The sequence below is a fragment of the Barbus barbus genome (assembly GCF_936440315.1).
Source record: "Barbus barbus genome assembly, chromosome: 36".
Classification (NCBI taxonomy): Eukaryota; Metazoa; Chordata; class Actinopteri; order Cypriniformes; family Cyprinidae; genus Barbus; species Barbus barbus.
In genome coordinates this window covers 555,001-576,650 of record NC_136714.1, presented here as the reverse complement: position 1 = coordinate 576,650, position 21,650 = coordinate 555,001, and the positions used below count along the sequence as shown (strand labels likewise).

At 37.6% G+C, this 21,650-nt stretch overlaps 2 protein-coding genes across 2 annotated transcripts in view; one reads left to right on the top strand and one right to left on the bottom strand.

Annotated features, from left to right (window-relative positions):
- Nucleotides 1–2,951: 2,951 nt before the first annotated feature.
- On the top strand, nt 2,952–13,915 carry LOC306855802 (T-complex protein 1 subunit zeta). The gene is made up of 14 exons (XM_079394686.1): nt 2,952–3,186; nt 4,422–4,485; nt 4,883–5,017; nt 5,096–5,269; nt 7,642–7,745; nt 7,927–8,037; nt 8,120–8,279; nt 8,490–8,572; nt 9,192–9,288; nt 9,370–9,517; nt 10,255–10,388; nt 11,437–11,539; nt 12,444–12,516; nt 13,376–13,915. The coding sequence occupies exons 1-14, from the start codon at nt 3,050–3,052 to the stop codon at nt 13,446–13,448; spliced, it is 1,596 nt and encodes a 531-aa protein (XP_079250812.1). The 5' UTR covers nt 2,952–3,049; the 3' UTR covers nt 13,449–13,915.
- Nucleotides 13,916–14,623: 708 nt separating this feature from the next.
- poglut3 (protein O-glucosyltransferase 3) overlaps nt 14,624–21,650 on the bottom strand; it is a 13,291-nt gene continuing 6,264 nt past the window's right edge. The window contains exons 4-8 of the mRNA XM_079394254.1: nt 20,278–20,494; nt 18,667–18,863; nt 16,890–17,084; nt 16,620–16,724; nt 14,624–16,047 (exon numbers count right to left, since the gene is read on the bottom strand). Coding sequence (XP_079250380.1) covers nt 15,904–16,047; nt 16,620–16,724; nt 16,890–17,084; nt 18,667–18,863; nt 20,278–20,494 — 858 coding nt within the window. The 3' untranslated portion in view covers nt 14,624–15,903. The remainder of the gene's footprint in view (nt 16,048–16,619; nt 16,725–16,889; nt 17,085–18,666; nt 18,864–20,277; nt 20,495–21,650) is intronic.

Below are 21,650 nucleotides of genomic sequence, written 5' to 3'. Positions count from 1 at the left end.
TTATACCGCGGCAGTCGTCGTGTGAAGCCCTCTTAGTGTGAAGACCAAAGAGTGTAAAGACCATCGACTCTACCGTGCGACTCCACCGGGCAGGGACACCGGCAAGGGATAGTAGTAGCTTTTTATTTAATTTTTTCATTGATATGTTTATTATTGAAATGTTGTTGTTATATGCATGTGTTAATTTTATTTAATTTCTTTATTTTCTTAAATATGTGGGTAGATAGTATTTATAGAGTTGTAACTTTTTAGTTTTAGTTACTTTTTCTTATTTGTAAGTCGCTTTGGACAAAAGCGTCTGCTAAATGACAAAAGTAAGTAAAGTAAGTATAATCGTGTGTGGGTATGACAGAGAAATTATAGCTGCAATTAGCTTCAAGCTACACATGCCAATTAATGATATTAATAAAACACTTACTTAAATGTTACTATTAATCATAACTGAGTGTTTGTAATAACTTCTGACTGCGATCCAATGTGGATTTTGGTCAAATGATGAGGCAGAAATATATTGTTAGTAACATTTTAGAGGAATTTTATAGGGAAGATATGCAACGTATGTGGGGCGTGATAGAAAAGTAACTAGCAGTGTAAATAATACTATTGCCAGAAAGTAATAATATTACTTTTGAAATGAGTAACTAGTAATGAGTAACATATAATTTTTTGTTTGTTTGTTTTGGAGTAACTATAGCCCAACACTGGTGGACAGACAATGTTTGAAAGCCTATAAATACAATTACTTGTGATGTGTTGTAATGCCTTATCACTTTTGAGCAATAGGTGACGCTGGCACCACCCTTATGAAAATTAACCATGGTTTAGTATTTGGTGTAGTAACCATGTTTTTTGGCATTGATTGCCATTTATATAACCACAGTTTTACTACAAATACCATGGTTAAACTATGGTTAGTGTAGTGAAAGCATGGTTAATCTGTGGTCACTATGGTTTACTATATTAACCGTGTTTCATTTGTAGTAAAACCATGGTTAATTTTTGTAATTGATGCGTAGTTGTCATTATGAGGTGACAATAACACATAAAGTTTGGTGTCAGTGTGTCAAAGCATTGCATACAGCCTCAGGTTCGGTTTGACATTATGCCATAAACTTCATTAATGTGGTAAAACAGTTTAGTCTATTGACACAACATAACTTTTTGCAAGCATGGTCTGAAGAAGAGTTGAATTCATGGAAATCAGACCAAAGTTCTAGGAGGAGTTTGAAAAATGAATGTTTGACCAAATATGGCATAACCGTTATCACAGCTTTCTGCATGAAGAATTGATCAGGAGCAGTCTGAAGACAATAGCCACAATAACCTACATGACACATAAATGCCTCATTCATTCAACTTCAGAGCGTTGTGCCAATGACACGTGCCGATTTTTATAATTATATGCCATGTTCATAAAATATAGCTTTTTACACCAAAAGTCAAAATAGCAGCCATAGGAAAATTGGGTATCGTTTGACTCTGTATGCAGCACAGTTCAGAAGTTAAAAGCAAAAACATATATTTTTCAGATTTCTTGCCCAGTAAGTGGCATTGTCCTGAAACCAGTGTTTAGCAACATTTCAGACTACCCTAGCAACCTTTTCTTCCAAAAGCACCTAGCAACAAGTTCAGCTATTTTTTATATTTATTTGGCAACTTTTAGCAACTTTTGATAAGTGACTCAAACGATAAAAAGGCACTTATTTTCCATCTAAATTACACAAAAAGAGGAAACGACAGATGCGTAGCAGTACACACATCACGTTAATTAATTTAGCTGCTATTTGGAATTGTTGAATTTAATAATTGAAGAGTTGTTGATTTCTGATACACCTTGTTAGTAGCTTGTACCTGCGATTGTTGATCAGGTAGTCCACTATAAGAAAAATATCTAGAAAAATGTAAAAGGGATTATATAGTAATTTTCCTGGATATTATCCGTTATCCATTATTCACTGTAACCCAAAAACACAAAATACAATGTGATTTAGAATACAGGTAAAAAACACTGTGAAAAATCCTTCACATTAACAGTAGATCTTGCTCTATTATTACAGACTTTTCTTAGAGTAGCATAATAAACTAATTCACTGCTTAAAACAAAGTTTTATTAGAAGCTAATTAAAAATAAATCAAATTGTAATATGTACGTTTATTAATAGCAATAAACTTGAAAAAAATTAAATTGTATTTAAAATAGTTATATTTTGTAATATTATATTAGCATTTATATTATTTTATGAACAAAACTAAATGAACATATATAAAATATATTTTTAATATCACAATGTCATTTAGCAACAAATCCAGCTTCCTTTGATAATTTCGCTGATAATTATTTGGCAACACTGCTCCTGGTCCGAAGGCCTTGGTTTAGTTTGAGTGTAATGAGTGTATATTTGGGCAGTTTTTGGCACCAGAGGGTTTGAGTAAGAGTGCTCCAGGTTCAGATATGTTTCATAACTGTTCCACATGTGGTTGTATATGGGCCGACTCAGAAGCAGAAACCTCCTGCAAAGCGTTTAGGCACTTGTGTAAAAATGCTGGAAAATGATGATGCTGTCAAACATAGATTTTCTTGATCAATTAACTTCTATTAAATGAACATTTGCTTTGTGTTTAAAGCAGCTTTTGTCCTCGGTGCACTTGAGCAGAGTTCCTCAGGAGCTTTCTTGAAGCGTCTTGGAGACACAGTTCTTCTGGATTGAGTCTGTCTCAGTTTCTTCATATAATCACAGACAGATGATGATGATCAGATCAGATCTCACTGGATTATTACAATTCATGGATAAATCATTGTTTGGAAAATAAACTGATATTTCCTACTTAAAACATATTAATATTATATAGTAGATGATGAAAAAAAATGTGGCAAATAAATCTGAGTTTTTTAGTTTAAGGCGTGGCTGGACAGAAACAGTCCATCTAGGGTCTAAACGCGTCACGTGGTTTGGGCGGCGAGAGCGCGCAGAGGAAGCTTCTGGAAGCGCGCGTCTCTCTTCCGTTAATCTCCGCGAGAAGCAGAAGCCGTGCTCCGGTTTCCAGCAGAATGTCGGCGGTAAAAGCGCTCAACCCGAAGGCGGAGGTGGCCAGGGCTCATGCGGCTCTGGCGGTGAACATCAGCGCCGCTCGGGGGCTCCAGGATGTGCTGAAGAGTAACCTGGGACCGAAAGGCACGATGAAGATGTGAGTCTCTGCGGCTAATAGCTGCTTTGTTAGCACGTGTTGGCCAGTGCTAGTCATTATTCTCGAGCTAGTGGCTAACAGCTGGAAACACGTGCGAAATGACCGAATATTACAGTGTTTAGCAGTGCTTGGCAAATCTGTTTGTTAATGAAAGTGTAGGTTTGAGCCCGTTATGGACTCTCAGCGGTCGTCTAGTAACAGTTAGTTAGCATCAGAGCTATCAACTGACTCATCATGACGATAAGATGCTTTCAGATGCCCTGCAGACACATTCTACATGCTGTTATGGATATTTGTTTATTAATAACGATAATAATAATAATTATTATTTAGGATAATTTAACTTTCCCATCAAATATCTTAATTGCATATAATTTAGTCTTTTTAACCCTAGAATGCATGAATCAAAAATACTATACAAATGCTTCAAGGGAACTTAATTCTATTTTATTTCACCTTATTTAGGAAACACTTTATTTTAAAGTGTCTGTGTTACACGTTACATGTACTTGCTATTATAATAACAATAGATTGTGCATAATTACATGCAAGTAACCCTAAGACAAACCCTAACCGTACAGTGAGTACATGTAGTTAATTAATATTACTCTGTAATTACACTGTAACTAGCACACCTGGTTATTGCTCAATAAATAAATGTGTCCTGTTAACAAAGTCGTTCAAATAATTGATAATACACAATGTTTAATATATCAAAAGTAAAAAATCTTGTAATATAACTTGTTTTTTTGTTTTGTTTTATTGTTTTTGTCATGAAAATAGCCTTTAATGCCTTACATGGCATTATATAAAAATATACTACTACTACTACTTAATATGTGTATATTTGTTAATTGTATATATGCATTACAAAAGACTATGTATTTTTAAAAACAGTTGTAGTGTTTTGGAGCAAATTTGAAAATAAATAAATAAATAGACAATACTACAGTAAAGTATTTTCTGCATGGCGAGTGCGACCCAGAACAGAACATTTCTGATTTATGCTTTTCTGTGCATAACTTTTGGGCAGAATTTGCACCTCTTCCTTTTGGTTTGGACCTTCATCTGTGTTTTTAACATTCATTCTTATGCCATGTGATACTGGTGCAGTGAGGTGTGTTTTTAGAGAGTTTTACCGTGACTTTAAAGTCCAGAAATGACCTTTATATTTTATTCCTAAGTGATTTTGAAAGCACACTTGCTGAAGGTGTCGTGTTGTGTTCCTCTCACAGGCTTGTGTCTGGTGCAGGAGACATCAAGCTCACCAAAGATGGGAACGTTCTGCTGCATGAGATGGTAAGAGCTGTTGGTGTGCATTTATTTGTAAAATTGTGGCATTTAGCCCATATTGCGGCTGTGAGTTTGGATGCAGCGGCCCCTCCAGATACCAGACTGACCCAGAATCAGTGTCTCAAAAACCATGTTGATTCAGCATTTTTTTTAGCTCAATCGTGTTAAATCAACATCTAAATCTGAGCGTGATGGAGTGAGGCATTGAATTGGAGGAGATATCTGTCCAATCTAACATCTGCTACTCATGACTGCTTTTGTGCTCCAGGGTCACAGACATGCGTCTGATTTTCTCCCAACTGTTTGTTCACGCATGAATTTTGACTCCATCAATAAAACGGTTGCACCCCTGTCTATTGCTCTGAAACGGCACGCCTTCATTGATATTCTGATTTGTCTTCAGCAAATCCAGCATCCCACTGCTTCATTGATTGCTAAAGTGGCCACGGCCCAGGATGACATCACCGGAGACGGCACCACATCTAATGTGCTGATCATCGGAGAGCTCCTCAAGCAGGCAGACCTCTACGTCTCTGAGGTTTACATGCACTCCTTGTATTTCTAACTCTGTGTTAATTATTTTCTTAAGTTAAAAGTTATGCCCGTCTGTCTGCAGGGTCTTCACCCCAGGGTGATTGCTGAGGGCTTCGAGGCTGCTAAGGACATGGCTCTCAAGGTGCTGGAGGAGGTGAAGGTTGTGAAGGAGATGGACAGAGCGACTCTCATCGATGTCGCCCGGACCTCCCTCAGAACCAAGGTCCACGTGGAGTTGGCTGATTTACTAACAGAGGTGAGAAACATCGTTTGGAGTTCTAAGAGGTGTGCTGTGATGCAGTGAGAAGCAATCAATTCAGTTTGGTCCATGTTAAAATTAGTTTCTGTCCTAACAAGTTGCGATCGTTGCATTGCCTTTAAATGGGTCATGAAATGGAAAATCAAAAGTTCTTGATAGTTGCACAGAGCATACTGTACAATAAAAACACTGCAAGTTGGACCTAAAAGTAGGGATGTGTGCCATGACTAATTTCATGAATGTTTTCAACCCTCTACAATGTGACTAAATCTTCACTCTGGGCGACTAAATGATGTCTAACATTAGCCACTGGCTAATAAATTCTCAGAGATGTGTATATATATATATATATATATATACACACACACACACACACACATATATATATGTGTATATGTGACCCTGGAGCACAAAACCAGTCTTAAGTCGCTGGGGTATATTTGTAGCAATAGCCAACAATACATTGTATGGATCAAAATTATTGATTTCTCTTTTATGACAAAAATCATTAGGATATTAAGATCATGTTCCATGAAGATATTTTATAAATTTCCTACCATAAATGTATAAAAACTTCATTTTTGATTAGTAACATTAAGAACTTCATTTGAACAACTTTAAAGGAGATTTTCTCAATATTTAGATTTTTTTGCTCCCTCAGATTCCAGATTTTCAAATAGTTGTATCTCAGAGAAATATTGTCCTATCATAACAAACCATACACCAATGGAAAGATTATTTATTCAGCTTCAGATGATGTATAAATCTCAATTTTGGAAAATTGACCCTTATGACTGGTTTTGTGGTCCAGGGTCACATATATTGGGGCTGCTCGATTATGGCAAAAATCATAATCATAATTATTTTGGTCAATATTGTAATCACGATTATTTAACCGATTTTGAGTGGGCCATATGACCAAAACTTTATATGAGTGATTTATTTAAAGGTAGTGAGATATCAAATACATATTTTCTGTAAATAAGGTCTATGACATCTACATTTTATAAACCAGCGAAATTTCACAATTCTCATTTATCACAGCAGAATACTAGGGTAACTAATATTAGTAAAAAATAAACACAAAAAAGTCCTCAAAATTATTGAAAATAATTAAATTGTCGGTAATAAAGCAAGGACAAATACAATAGAATAAAAATGTGTGTGGCTCATTCTTGAAGCAAAGCTTTGCCTGGATGGTGATTGGATTCCCTGTTTTGGATCTAATCTGTGAAAGCACCTGTTCGGTGTGTGATGGAGTAAACAGCAATAGCACGTGCAGCGGCAGCCTCCCCCGGGTCCTAACGCCGTGCAGTAAGGAGTTTTAATTCTGTAGGGGGCGCTGTTGGACTACTTCTAATAAAATGAAAGCAAAATGCACAAATAATGTTTAGACTGTTTCTGATTAAATAAAGCAGTAATTGATGGCATAAAATCATGAGTATGTTTTCATTTAAAGGTCAGAAGTTATAGCTTACATGAACAAAAAATAAAATCACTAGCATAACACTTAAAAGAATTTTATATATACTGATTTATTCATTAATGTGTAATGTTATATTTTAAACAAATTATGAGCTTTAAAAGATTTTCTGAATTTTTTAAACTCTTTTGCTTTAGACAAATGTTAAATCATAAAATAAAATTTTAAGGTTACCACTGCAACTTTCTGAGAAAAACAAAGTAGTGATTAATAGTTTATTTATAGTTATTTTCCAATCTTCAATATACTGTCATTATAAAATAAATGTAGTTAATTCTAACAAACAAGTTCTTGTTAAAAACTTACCAAAATTACCAAAAAGTAATTATTTATTGGTATTGGCTATCGGCCAAAATAAGTTTAAATTTATCGGCATATCGGCAAAAATCCAATATCGTGCATCCGTAATCGAATCAACTTTAATAAATCAAGCATGTCCCATTTTGCAAAAGTTACATGATTTTAGTGATTTGCACGTGAAATTGGGCTTTTATGGAGGAACAAAACCACACCGCTGGAAAGGGAGCCGAATGGGGCGCAATAATACTTTAATCTCGATTATTGTATTTTCATAAACGTTAAACAAACCGTCATGTGTACCATTACACCCCTAATAGATATAGATGTATGTGGATAGATATAGTTAGGTTATTGTCCACCCTTCTGAAACTCCAGAGGTTGATATTGTCTGTCCACCAGCTGCTGTGAGGGTGAGATGTCAAGGTTTACTATTTAACTTCATAAGCTAACCTCCAGAAACAATATAAAGATCTAAAAATACATTTCCTGACCCCTTCCGTGTGATTGCTGCTGGGCGGTTAATCGTTCCCCAGGACGGTCTCGTTAGGGTCGTCTGTAACACACTGACAAGCCTCGTTTTCCTCAGGCTGTGGTGGACGCTGTTCTGGCCATCAGGAAACCCAACGAGCCCATCGACCTCTACATGGTGGAGATCATGGAGATGAAGCACAAAACTGACAGCGATACACAGTAAGATCTTCCTCTTGTGTGCACTTCAGGCTTCATTTATATATATATCATGGATATCTTAGGAGTAGTTCACTCTGAAATGAAAATTGCATGGAAAATGTTAAATTGTTTCAAACCTTCCTTGTTTCCTTGGAGCAAAGAAAAAGTGTCTCATGTTAGTCATTTTGTGTTGAATGCTTAGACTGATCAGAGGGTTGGTGTTGGATCATGGAGCCAGACATCCTGACATGAAGAAGAGGGTGGAGGACGCTTTTATTCTCACTTGCAATGTTTCCTTGGAATACGAGAAAACGTAGGCTTGACTAATGTTCATATATATTTACTGTAGGTTACTGGGTGATTCTGTCAATCATACTCGCTGTGTGTTTTCACAGAGAAGTGAACTCTGGGTTCTTCTACAAGAGCGCAGACGAGAGAGACAAGCTGGTGAAGGCGGAGAGAAAGTTCATCGAAGATCGGGTGATGAAAATAATCGAGCTGAAGAATAAAGTGTGTGCAGATAGTAAGAAGGGCTTCGTGGTCATCAACCAGAAGGTTCGTTTTTAGAATGTGTTTATCATTTAAGGCAAACATCACCATTAATATTGATCAGCACTCTTGGGTTTAGTGAACAGACCTCTAGAATGAAACTTTCTGTTCTTTCTGCATGTGTTCATCAGAGCAGTAGAGGTTCTGTCTGCTGACTCCTAACCTGCACAGCTTGCTAAATCACTTGCATGAGGCTGAATTACTTCTTGTGTTCAGGGTATTGATCCATTCTCTCTGGATGCGCTGGCTAAAGAGGGCATTGTGGCGCTGCGTCGAGCAAAGAGACGGAACATGGAGAGGTAAGAGATGAATGTGACCAAACCACTTTTTAATTTACCTTGATTCTAAAACAAAAGTTGTGCTTTTTTTGATTGGGATTGCTTTTGTAAGCAAGCATATTGCTAACTAAGCTAATTGATTACAAATAAAGAAAATGGTAAAGCAAATAATATGTGTGTATATGTATATGTGGCATACAGTTGTATTCCAGCTTCATGCATTTTTTATTTATTTATTTAACAACACTTAAATGCAAGTAAAAAAAAACATTTTGAACAAAGCTGAGAAAATGGCATAGATTGAGTCCATCAACATCCCCAAAGATCCACAATCCTAAACCACTTCCTGGATTGTCATTTCATTCAGTAATGTTAGACATGTTTGATTTACATGCTGTTTGATGATTGCATTATTTTACATATGCATCTGCTTGCATTCACGATCACTTGTTTGTGCTGCTGTAAGTGTTTTGATGCAGAGGTTCAGTACTCTCAGAAGATGAACAGTGAAAACACAAAGATGAAACATTCTGTCAATGACAGGAAAGAGTTAATGTGTATATAGTCTGCCCAATTATGTAGAGATTATTCAATGAAGAGCTTGCAACATTTTTTTCTCATTTATTTGTTTTCCTGTAAGGCTGACTCTGGCCTGCGGTGGTGTAGCTATGAACTCACTGGACGATCTGACGCCGGAGAATCTGGGTCACGCCGGACTCATGTACGAACACACACTGGTGAGCACTGGGCTTTTATTATAAACTCTCTGAACTATCTGAATGTTAGTTCGTTGTCATTTATTTGGCCTTTTGCAATAGGGAGAGGAGAAATACACATTCATCGAGAAGTGCAGTAACCCTCGTTCTGTGACGCTGCTGGTGAAAGGACCCAATAAGCACACCCTGACTCAGATCAAAGACGCCGTGAGAGACGGACTCAGAGCCGTCAAAAACGCCATCGAAGACGGTAGGCAGACAAACATTACAACAGATGTTTAATGGCCCTGCCCACTGATGTTCAGGATGGTTAAGGGCCCTGCCCACTGATGTTTAGTTGTTTAATGGCTCCGCCCACTGATGTTCAGGATAGTTAATGGCTCCGCCCACTGATGTTCAGGATAGTTAATGGCCCCGCCCACTGATGTTTAGTTGGTTGATGACTCTGCCCACTAACGTTCAGGATAGTTAATGCTCCGCCCACTAACGTTCAGGATGGTTAATGCTCCACCCACTGATGTTCTGGGGTGCGTTTCCAAAAGCATCGTTAGTCAACTATGGTTGTTCTGTTGTTACCAACATGGTTCAATGATTCTGTGTTTCCTAAAACCATAGTTTACACGAACATTCAGTCAACTTGGCAAACGTTTGTGGTTGGAGCTACTGCTCTCGACCTGTGGTTGGAAGCATCGTTTCCTGTTAGAAAGGCATGTGGGCTTAAATAAATATGCTCTTGGGAACAATAAGCAAGCTAACATGAAGTACAATCTGTATATTCCATTCTATCTAAATATAAATGCATTTTAATCCATGTATTTTGATTGTTTTTCAAAGGCACAATATAATGTAGAGTTTAGTTGAAAGATGAAGCGGCTGTATTGCTCTGACAGCAGCTGCATCACAAACCACAAGTCAATAATTTCACAATGCTTTGTCTGTAAATGATGGGTATGCTGAGGGTTAATGTGGAGCGTTGTGTTCTCACAGGTTCGGTTGTGGCGGGGGGCGGTGCGATCGAGGTGGCTATAGCTGATGCTTTGGTTAAACACAAGCCCAAAGTGAAGGGCCGAGCCCAGCTGGGTGTGCAGGCGTTTGCTGACGCCCTCCTCATCATCCCTAAGGTACTGGAAAACACATCCTCCTTAAACCTGTGATTAGGGCCACGATGCGGAAAACATACAAGTCACGGAATTTGTCAAAGTTTCATTACACTTAAATCGCAATAGTCACCATTATCTGTAAATATTAAGCAGCCAAAAGGCTTTAAATATGAATCCTGCATGTTCTACATGTCTCTGTGTGAATGAATGGAGCAGATACGTGGTTTTGTTTCCTACACACATACTGAAGTGTGTGACGCTCGCGGTGATTTCAGACTGCCGTCTCACTAAATGAGGACAAAAATACATGAACAGCATCTATTGTTGTTCATGTAGAACTGCTCTGAGTCACTTAATTTAATTTGAGTAAAACTGTCCTCATATCATGTACACAGAAATGTAAAGGTATTCGCTGCAACCCATCAACATAAGTTTGGTTTCACTGGAATAAACTGTCAGAGATGTATTATTGTCCAGTAGAATGTACTTAATGCTACTAGTACTACTAATAAATTATTAAAAATTAAGAAGGAATAATCACAATATTTCTCCCATGATTGAATTTAATACTATTCAAACGAAAACCAACTTTGTTTTTGACAAACCGTTTTATTAAAAGATAAATGACTGTTTATGCCTTCATTTGATAACCAGAAAAAAATACACAGAATTTCTGGAAAAATCTAAACATTTTATAGGACTGTTGTAAAAATAAACTTTGTTGTTGTTTTATGCATTCAAATAATTAGACATGCTTATTAAACAGAATTTGGTAACAAAATAGAACATGAGAATAAAACAAAACACATTTCATAGGGCCATAAAAATGCAATTGATTTAATATATTTGTTAAATTGTATAAGCTTCGTGATTTTAATTAATTAGACATGCTTTTTGATTAATACAATTTAATTTAACCTTTAAAAAGGAGTCCAGAAAAATAAAAACGGAATTTGGGGGAAAAAATCAAACCGATTTGGTAGGGCCCTACATGTATGCTCGGTGTGAAGCAACAAGCTCCTCATGTAAAGGTGTCTTTGAAAGACTTGCATTTCTCTCCTTCTCCAAGGTTCTGGCTCAGAACTCGGGCTTTGATCCTCAGGAGACTCTGGTGAAGCTGCAGACTGAGTTCAAAGAGACGGGAGCGCTGGTGGGAGTGGATCTGAGCACAGGCACGTGGAGAGGCACCTCACTATGCTGTCAAATTATCACATTTCTGTATTTGACTGCTGACATGACTTAACGGGGGGGGGTTTTTGTGCCGTGTTTAAAGATTTATTTGTTTTTCTTGGTGTAAGTACAAAAAACAGATTTTGTAGTAAATGTAACGGTGATCTGATGTTGCCGGAACAAAAAGGTGAAGCCCCCCTGCGAGAGTGGTGTATTTGGGAAGGCACAGAAACAAACAACGCATTCGGAGGCATGGTTAGCCGCTTGCGAGTGGTTGCCTGTTACATTACAGTAGCCCTACATACAATTTCACTTGCCACATAAACAGAGCAAGGGGAGATGACGATGATTTGCAGATCCTGAGCGTAAACTTGTAAGATGTGTGGTAAGTTCTGCCGCTCTGTAGTATGCACAGTGATCGTGAAATCTGGAAAGTGAAAGTAAAAAGCGAGCGTGCATTCAAATGTGATTTCAATGTCTCGCATATTAATAACAACGGCTCCCTGATGCCCACAGTTTATATACAGCATAATTACTCAACGATATACACGACCACCCAAACGCTTTTGAACAGTTTTTAAAATTTTCTTCTGCTCACCAATCCTGCATTTATTTTATCCAAATATAGGATTTTATCTATAGTATTTTTATCCCAATACTATAGACTGAGGTGTTTCTGTATCAGAATACTGGTGCGTTTGACGTCCAGTGTGCACAAATAGTTTTTTGATGATATTGTGATTTAAAAATCGTGAATAATTTTTCAATGAAATTGTGACCCTAAGAAAAGATGTGAATGGGGCCGTGAGGACCCCTGATGTCTTGCGGTTTGAGATGCTGGTTCTCCTGTGTGTGTGTGTGTGTCAGAGGAGGGTGTGTAATGTCAGTGTGTGTGTCTCTGTGCAGGTGAACCCATGATTGCCGGAGAGGTCGGTGTGTGGGATAACTACAGTGTGAAGAAGCAGCTGCTTCACTCCTGGTGAGTTCCAGCAGATCACATTTCGTTCAGACAGAGAACAGACAGTACCATTAAATCTGAATGCTCTGATCATAGATCAGATTTCATTTATCACGCGAGAAGGTGAGACAGACAAGTGATTTTCAGTCTTGTATACCCGTTTAAACTTTGAGTTATTTGTTGATTTATATTAGGCATCTAGCATGGTGTATTTTTATTCATTTTGTTAATAAAAGTTCTATGTTCTGCGCTGTATTTTGTTGCTTAAATTCAAGCAATTAATGCCGAATTGCTGCCAATTTAAAAGTGAAAGTAAAATGCGCACAGTGCTTTTATAAGCGAAGGAAAAAGAGGGAAGACTACGATCGTATCATAAGTGTTTTTAACAGCTGACGGCTGTAGTATGTGTATGCAAAATAAAAACGGCATCTTGAAGGTCCACAAGCACTGACTGTGATTAAGCCTGTTAGAATGCCCTTATTTAACTTATGAAAGCAAACTTTTTTTTATGTATTTGAGACGATATAGTTAAGTAATAATATCACACAAGCTGATATATCACACAAGAGTGCTGTTTTCCTGATTATCAGCACATGAATGCTGTATTGATTTTAAATAACAGTTCAACAAACATGAAGTTAATATTGAGCAAGATACATTTTAGACTTTTTTTCCTGTTTCACTAATTGAAATGGTTTCAAACAAAGCCGAAGCGGTTTGTGTTTCTCAGAACAACACATTTCTTTCAATCATCCGTTTATAGAGACCGTTGCTTGCTGCTTTTCTGAATGAATTCTGAATATGGCACAGCCCTAGTGCCGCTGTTGTCATACGTCAGTCGTGTGTTTGGTTCATGTGTCTCTCTCTCTCGTCTGCGCAGCACCGTCATCGCCAGTAACATCCTCCTGGTGGATGAGATCATGAGGGCCGGCATGTCTTCACTCAAAGGCTGAGTCTAGTCCATCCAGAAAGAAGGAAATCACCCAGATCTCTGCCATCATCCTGCCTGGACTCAAGACTTCAATCCCATACCGTTGTCATTGTATTTATGAGCTAGGAAGCGTCTCCCCTGCAGTCAGTTGGGTTGTTAGTTGTGTTACAGAAGCACTGAATTCCAATACACTTTTCTTTGTACCCATTAATGGTTTTGGTGTTTTTGTGTGAATGTTTTAGTGTGTGTGTGTGTGAGTTCAGCGAGTCAAGAAAACATCTGAGTGTGAATTTGTGTAAGACAGTTCACTAAAATACAATGAATGAGAGAAACCAAAAATATGGACGAATCAGTCCTGCCTTCTCTTTATATGTGCATTTTAATTCCTGTTTAGATGAACTGAATTTTGTGTCCTGATTCTGAAAATCACTGGGGATGATTTCAGGTCTATTCCACTCCTTTAAATCTGATGGAAATGTTATTAGTCTCATCTGTTTTAATCAGTCTTCAGTTATTTGGATGCATGTAAACACAGCTGCGAGTTTCCCAAAGCAATTTTATCCAGCTGAAAATTTCAGCGTTTTGGAGGCATGTATTTTAACTGCTTACCTGGGAGAGCAAATATGGGTGTTTTCAAAGAATATTCATATTTTTCGTAGTCTGTGGATGTCATCTGGTACAGTCACAGATGCTTGGAGACCAGCATTAACTTCAAGTCACTGTGCAGGTCGGTCAGTGGGATAGTTTTGTCTCTTTTCCACCTTGTGTGGCTTTTTCATCTCTTGGTGACCAGAAAATAAAATGCTGCTGGCTTTTTTAATGCACAACACTCAACTGAAATTGAAAATTGTGGTTCACAGCAGGTGAATTCCAGTGTTTTAGTGCTGAGAAGGGGACGCTGTCATGGATAATGATCTGAATATCAGTATCTAAGCAAAACCTGAGAAAAGTACTATATAAGTGATAGACTGAGCCAATGAGTGATCCTTTGCTGCCCTCTAGTGGTTGTATTTGCACTTTCAGGGAATGCAATACAAACTAAAGTAAACTGAATTTCTTCATGAAGGGCCCTTGTGAGATTATATCTTACAATTCTTTATTTCTTGTAATTATATGTTTACATGGCACCCATTCACTGCCGAGGATCCAGTGGTGAGCAAGGTTCTCCAAACCTGTTCATATGAAGCAACTCTTGATTAAATTTTCAGGAAATTTTTATTTTTGGGTGAACTATTTAATGCATACATAAAAACACTAATACAAAAGTATGTTCAGATCACAGAGTTCTTCAAAAATCCTTGAGTCACATGACGGCTCACAGTTTTCTAGGATGCGACAGCACAATCTCATGGCAGTTTGTATCTTTCACACGAACTGGTGGCTAATTTGTATGAATTTGGAATTTTGTCTAATCTGCTTCTAGTATTAGGCTGGACCTTCATGCTTGCTTTATTTCTAAAAAATCAGGTTTTTGCATGATTCACAGCACAAATTCATACAAAATCAGTGCATGGTAAAATACTGTAGTTCTGTTTTCCCATGAGATCGGGCTGATCTGGCACAAAACAACTCTGGAAACCAATGGAATGTGTTTAAGGCAAGTGCACAAAACATTTCAGTCAGACTTCGCTTTGTTCACAGATCTTTTACGGAGGTTTGAGTCAAAGTGATGCTTAGGCTATATATCATCACCACAGCAGCAGCACAGCCGTCAATGAATCCAATGTTTTGAAGCACGCTTGATATTTCAGTATGATATTGTAGTGTTAGGAACGTGGTGATGTTCTCTGAGCAAGAACATAATGCTTAGCTTACATGAGCTTCATTTAAAGCATTCATTAGAAAGTTTAAAACAAATCTGGCCCCGATTCATGTGACAAATTATATTCATCAACCTTGTTACACAAAACAAATCCTAGAAAGGTTAAACCTGGGAATATGTGACCCTGGACCACAAAACAAGTCATAAGGGTCAATTTTTTGAAATTGAAACTTTTTTTGAAAGCTGAACAAATAAGCTTTCCATTGATGAGGACAATATTTGGCTGAGATACAACTATTTGAAAATCTGGAATCTGAGGGAGCAAAAAAATCTAAATACTGAGAAAATTCACCTTCAGTTCATGATCTTAACATGATCTTAATATCCTAATGATTTTTGTCATAAAAGAGAAATGTATAATTTTGATCCATACAATGTATTGTTGTCTATTGCTACAGATATACCTGTGCTACTGATGACTGCTTCTGTGCTGCAGGGACACATATTTGAGTTAAAAAGAAATAAAAGGAAAGAAAAACTCACTGAAGTAAACAAATAAGCATTTGAAATCAGGTGCAAAGTAAAAAAATAAAATAAAACAGAGGGATTAATGCACACAATTATCTGTTAAACATTCCACCGTCCTCCATCTTTAATTCTGATTTGGTGTCACTGAATGAGTTGTGTTTTCTCTCTGGTGGGATGGCAGCTGTTCTCAGAGCTCGCTCTTCTGCTGGGGTCTGTGCTCCTCTGGAGATGATCTCTGGCAGTCACACAGAGCGCTGGGATCAGACGGCTGAGGAACCAGCTCCATGTCTGGATGAACCGCAGGCCGTGTGCTCTGACGAGCGGCGTACGTCTGTCAAAACACAAATACACACCACTGACCTCATACATCCAGCAAAACTCACCTTGTGATCATCTGGAAACAAACAGGTGCAAAAGGATCGAAAACATTATCCAGCAGCATTCATATGCAGACATATGTGTCTCTGCAGCACAGAAGCAGTCATGAGTAACACAGGTATATTTGTAGCAATAGCCAACAATACATTGTATGGATCACAATTATACATTTCTCTTTTATGACAAAAATCATTAGGATATTAAGATCATGTTCCATGAAGATATTTTGTACATATCCTACCGTAAATATATCAAAACTTCATTTTTGATTAGTAATATGCATTGCTAAGAACTTCATTTGAACAACTTTAAAGGAGATTTTCTCAATATTTAGATTTTTTTGCTCCCTCAGATTCCAGATTTTCAAATAGTTGTATCTCAGACAAATATTGTCCGATCATAACAAACCATACATCAATGGAAAGATTAATTATTCAGCTTCAGATGTAGTAGAAATAAAACTGAACGCTTATGACTGGTTTTGTGCTCCAGGGACACATATATATAAATGACATACTCACTGACCTGAAGTACGCTGTAGTAGTAGCAGTAGAGTCTGTGAGGCTGAAGCAGATCTCTGACCAGTGACTGTCCGGTCTTCGCTATGGCCTCTGCCTTTGTGTCATTCTTCTGCATATATCAGACCATGAGCAGGAGTTATACAAGTGTGTAAGTGTGTGTGTGTGTGTGTATGCTCACAAAATAATACACAGCTTTTGCAATTTTGTCATTGTAACATGCACATTTATGATGTCAGACAGTCCGTGTGCATCCTAAAGCAGGCAGCGTTTGTACCTGAGCCCATCTGATCTGCTGGAGGAGGTCAGACAGGTCTCTCTTCACAGGGATGTAGTGCACACCTGCTTCCAGATGCGTGTAAAAGTGTTCGTAGTACGGCGAGTCCTGCTTGAAGACCAAGCTGTCCCCCAGCATCAGATACGGAAACCTGTAGGCCGCTACCGTCCCGTCCATGTTCACCTGGTATTTGTACTAGAAGACAAGAACAAAGCTTTTTCTAGGGCGGTCAGTTTAATGCGTTAACTAAATATGTTAGGAAACAATAACGCAATTAAAATATTTTAACGCAGTTAACGCACTGGCCCCGCCCCCAGACCTGTACATCATCTCACATTCCATACCGCTGACTGTTGACCAATACGATGCAGGACAATAACGCCATAAATGCAGTTATGCCCTAAATTTCAAGATATTGTGGCAAAAAAAAAATTCCCCTGTATGAGTTTGTCTCATATCTATATAATACAGTTGAGGTCTAACGTTTACATCCCCCAAATTTAACTTATTTTGTCCTCTGGAAAACATGCATCTTCTGTAGCTTCTGAAGGGCAGTACTAAATGAAAAAAATATGATATTTAGGCAAAATAAGAAAAATGGATACATCTTCATTCTGTTCAAAAGTTTTCACACCCCGACTCTTAATGCATGTTTTTTGCTTCTGGAGCATCAGTGAGTGTTTGAATCTTCTGTAATAGCTGCATATGAGTCCCTCAGTCGTCCTCAGTGTGAAAAGATTGATCTCAAAATCATACAGTCATTGTTGGAAAGGGTTCAAATACACAACAATGCTGGAAAATCACAGAATTTGTGGGAGATGAAGGATTTTTCTGAAGAACAGCAGGCAGTTTAACTGTTCAGGACAAACAAGGGACTCATGAACAACTATCACTCAAATAAAAAACACAGCTGTGGATCGTTCAGCTAACAACACAGTATTTAGAGTCAAGGGGATGTAAACTTTTGAACGGGGTCATTTTTATAAATTCAACTTTTCTCTTGTGGACTGTAAACATCTTTTATGTGAAATATCTTATTCAGGTCAGTACTGAATAAACAATTAAATGCATTTTGTATGATTCCTCTTATTTTGGTAAAATAATTAACATTTTGCAGATTCTGAAAGGGGGGTGTAAACTTTTGACCTCAACTGTATGATAAGCGATATCACATAGGCAGAAAGAGCAATATCACACGAGTGCTGTTTATGTCCTGAATATCATGAGTTTAAATGTGATTTTATACAACAGTTCAGTAAATAAGTTATATTTTAAACACAATATTGTCTGTTTTTGCTCAACTTTGCAGAGAACATATTACCTTTCAAGCCATTGCAGATTTTAGTCAGTGTTTAGTTTCTGGATGAATCCGCGTTTTGGACGAATCGCGTGAACCAATGATTCATAGAGAGAGCCGTTTACTTCATTCCTAAATGAATCAGCCGTTTGAACGAATCAAATGACTCAAAAACACATTTACCGCCACCTGCTGGCAGTTTTAGTTTCTTATTTAAAATGTAATTTTAGAAACAAAAAACAAACAAACATTACATTGGTAGTTTACCCCAAAAAATGGATTCTGTCATCAATTACCCTCATGCCGTTTCAAACCTGTATGACTTTTGTGGAACATAAACGAAGGCATTGAAGACTGTTGGTAACTCAGCTGTTTTGACTGTCATTGTATGAACGAAACATACTGAGATGATTCTCACTGACAGCCCTAGTTTTTTTTATTAAGTAGAGAAAAATTTCAGCTTTCCACGACATCACTTACCTTAAAGAAGTCAAAGAATCCCACCAGCGGTGCTTTTCCCAGATCCTCCTCCCGGTCGCGAAAGAAAAAATATGCGGTTATTCCCGCGTCGAGCAGCTCTGGATTTTCTTTGGACATAGTTACCAGCTGCAGGCGCTCCTCTCGACTGTCCCGGCCTCTGAAGAACGCCTTCTCCGTTTTATTCGACCACACAGGACCTGGAGAACCAGAGAAGATCCAGAGAGAGAGACTGAGGACCGAAGATGATACTGGACAGTAGGGATGTAACGATATTATCGTGGTCACATGACGATACGAAACAATACGTCTTCTGGGCAAAAAGTGTACTTTTTCAAATATATTTAACTCTTTCCCTGCCAAACACGGAATTGTCTGTGTTTCCGCTGTTATAAGCTAGGGGGCGCTATAATGCATCTCCTGAATGAGTCTAGAAAGTGCCGATCAAAAACACAGACGAGGAAGACGCAGAAACCATCTCATATATGAGCATATGCATATGAAAAATAATGTGATCATCAACACTAACCGCATATAAATGAATACTGTCTAATGTTTCAGAGTGAAATGTGGATCCAGAAAGTGTTACAGGCCTGTGAAGCTTTGGGAGACTGATGGAAGCCATCTACTGCAGCTTTGCTTTGAGAATATTACTGAATATGATCCAGATGTAGTATTTGATAAAAATGCAATTTTCTCAGCTTTTTTCTCAAAATGTTGCTTTTTTTATGAAACCTACCTACATGCATTTTTTGATCAAAAAAACAACGCTTGAAGCTAGAATAAAACAGATTTGTTTGTTTGAAAGTAGAGGGTCTGTTATTTATTTTGACGTATTGCATGTTTAGATATTCATACAATAAAATATTCGAGGGGCCATGATGAAATTGTAGTGAAAATCAGCAAAAACGCTGGCGGGGAAAGAGTTAAGCTTAATATTCTAACACAAAAGGTCTTTAACGTTATGTTTTGGGCTATTATGCTTTGGCACAGTATCTGTCAAACGAACTAAAACCCTAAAGCACAATATGCTTCATCTCTTCATCGAGTCTGTTTGAAAGTGAAGAGCACATTTCGTTCAGACGATCAGCTCGTGATCCGGTGTCTCACACTGAATGAATGCAGTTAACTCCTTTAGTTCATGTGCTGTGAGTTTAGCAAGCTTTGGGAACACAACAGCCACCAGTTAGGCTTTATTAATGATTACAGCGTTTCACTAGATGTGTAGTGAGACGTGTTTTTGTGCCTGTTTTCACTGAAGCTGGAGTTTTCCTTCAAAATAAAAGCTTAAAGTGCAGGATATGAATGGCTGGCAGCGAGCGGTTTTATCTCTTTCGAGTGCATAAATTAGGAAAGAAGTATTGTAATTTCCCTGCTGAGTGTAAAGCAAAAATAACTTTTTTCTGAATTAAGTTTTCTTAGATAAGAACATGGGTTGCAGCTCTTAATTTGAACTCTAAAAAGTGCATTAGAATAATTTAACTTTTAAATGTACAAAATAATTTTTTTTTTTTTTTTTTTTTAAATATCGTATCGTGGACTTCATATCGCGATATTGTGGTATGGTGAGATGTTGGTATCGGTGCATCCCTGCTGGACAGTGATGTAGAGCACCTGTGTTGCCCTGGACCGACAGCAGGTCACTGGTGACGCCTCTCATGGCCTCCAGAGACGAGTGTGTGATGTCATACGTGGGGAGGATGATGTCACGCGTGTCTGTGGAGCCGCACCACGAGATAATCGGCAACGGACCGGGTTCCTCATCCGCCTTCCGGTTCTCCATCGGCCAGTCTCCTACGTTAATATAAAACTCCACATCCGGTAATTTCACCTGTGGACACGGGACGGATAGAACTAAATATAGTCCAATTAATCGCCATAAGAAAGTAGAATTAAAATATTCACAAAAGTCTGAGAAAAAGTGGGCATTCAGAATATAACTTAAACCTGGAAATAAAAATATTCTTTTGGATTTTGAAAAAAAAAAAAATAATGAAAATCAAACAATTTTTGAAGATTGCACTAAAGATAATTAAAAATCGCATCACTTTAGATCCCTAATCAAATAATTAAAATGCAAATAAAACAAGCTAATTTACTGCATTAACAAATGGAGCAACAAATATCAAGAAATTCATGTTCATTTTTAATTCAACTTTTTACTTTTCACAATTGTTACAACAACAGTATAATTTCATAATGAAATATAATATTTTTCTTTTATATAGCACTTTTCATACATGTAATGCAACTCTGTGTTTCACAGGAAAAAAACTAACATTGACATTGTGTGTTTGGCTAATATAAATTAAACTAAGAAAGTGCCTTAGAAGTTCAAAATATGAATTTGAGTAGCCTTAAAAGCTTGGAATATAAATTGAATTAATCCTGAACACAATATCAGTATAGACTCATTGGCAACCTTTGTCTTTTAGAAACACGAGCGCTAGGAGCCTCTTCCACTTTTACTGCTAAACAAATCCAAACATTTTGGGGCAGAATGACTAACAGAAGCACCACCGGACCGCTTTAGGTTTACTGTGCCAAAAAACAGCATGAGAAGATCTTAAACTGAGATTTGGAACATACTTTGAGTTGAGTTGAGTATATGTGGCACAGAAAGTAGTAATTCACTGTTACAACCTTCTTGTCAAGGATAACACAATACAGTTACAGTAACTTATTTCCATTGTGGTCCTTGCTTTAAAAAGAGAGAAGAAAATCCTAGTCAAACAATCCCATAAAATATCAAACAGATCAACAATTCCAATGCAGTGCCAGTGCACCGGTTACCGTGCTTTACATCAAGGACCACAATGAAAACAAGTTTTGTTTTAAACTTTATTGTGTTATCCTTGATGAGTGTATTCACTACTTTTTGTGTATTAAAAAAACAAACAAACAAACACACGCAGAATTTTCCCCAGTGCGCTCTAACACTAATTTGCCCTTTTTAGTAAATCTGGCCCTGTAAAGTAAGATGGCAG

What these genes read in the sequence shown, in the direction of transcription:
- LOC306855802 (XM_079394686.1), top strand. Translation starts at nt 3,050, where the DNA reads ATGTCGGCGGTAAAAGCGCTCAACCCGAAGGCGGAGGTGGCCAGGGCT. An exon ending in CCGAAAGGCACGATGAAGAT is followed by an intron (nt 3,187 to 4,421) that starts GTGAGTCTCTGC and finishes TTCCTCTCACAG; the next exon opens with GCTTGTGTCTGGTGCAGGAG. An exon ending in AAAACTGACAGCGATACACA is followed by an intron (nt 7,746 to 7,926) that starts GTAAGATCTTCC and finishes TTGAATGCTTAG; the next exon opens with ACTGATCAGAGGGTTGGTGT.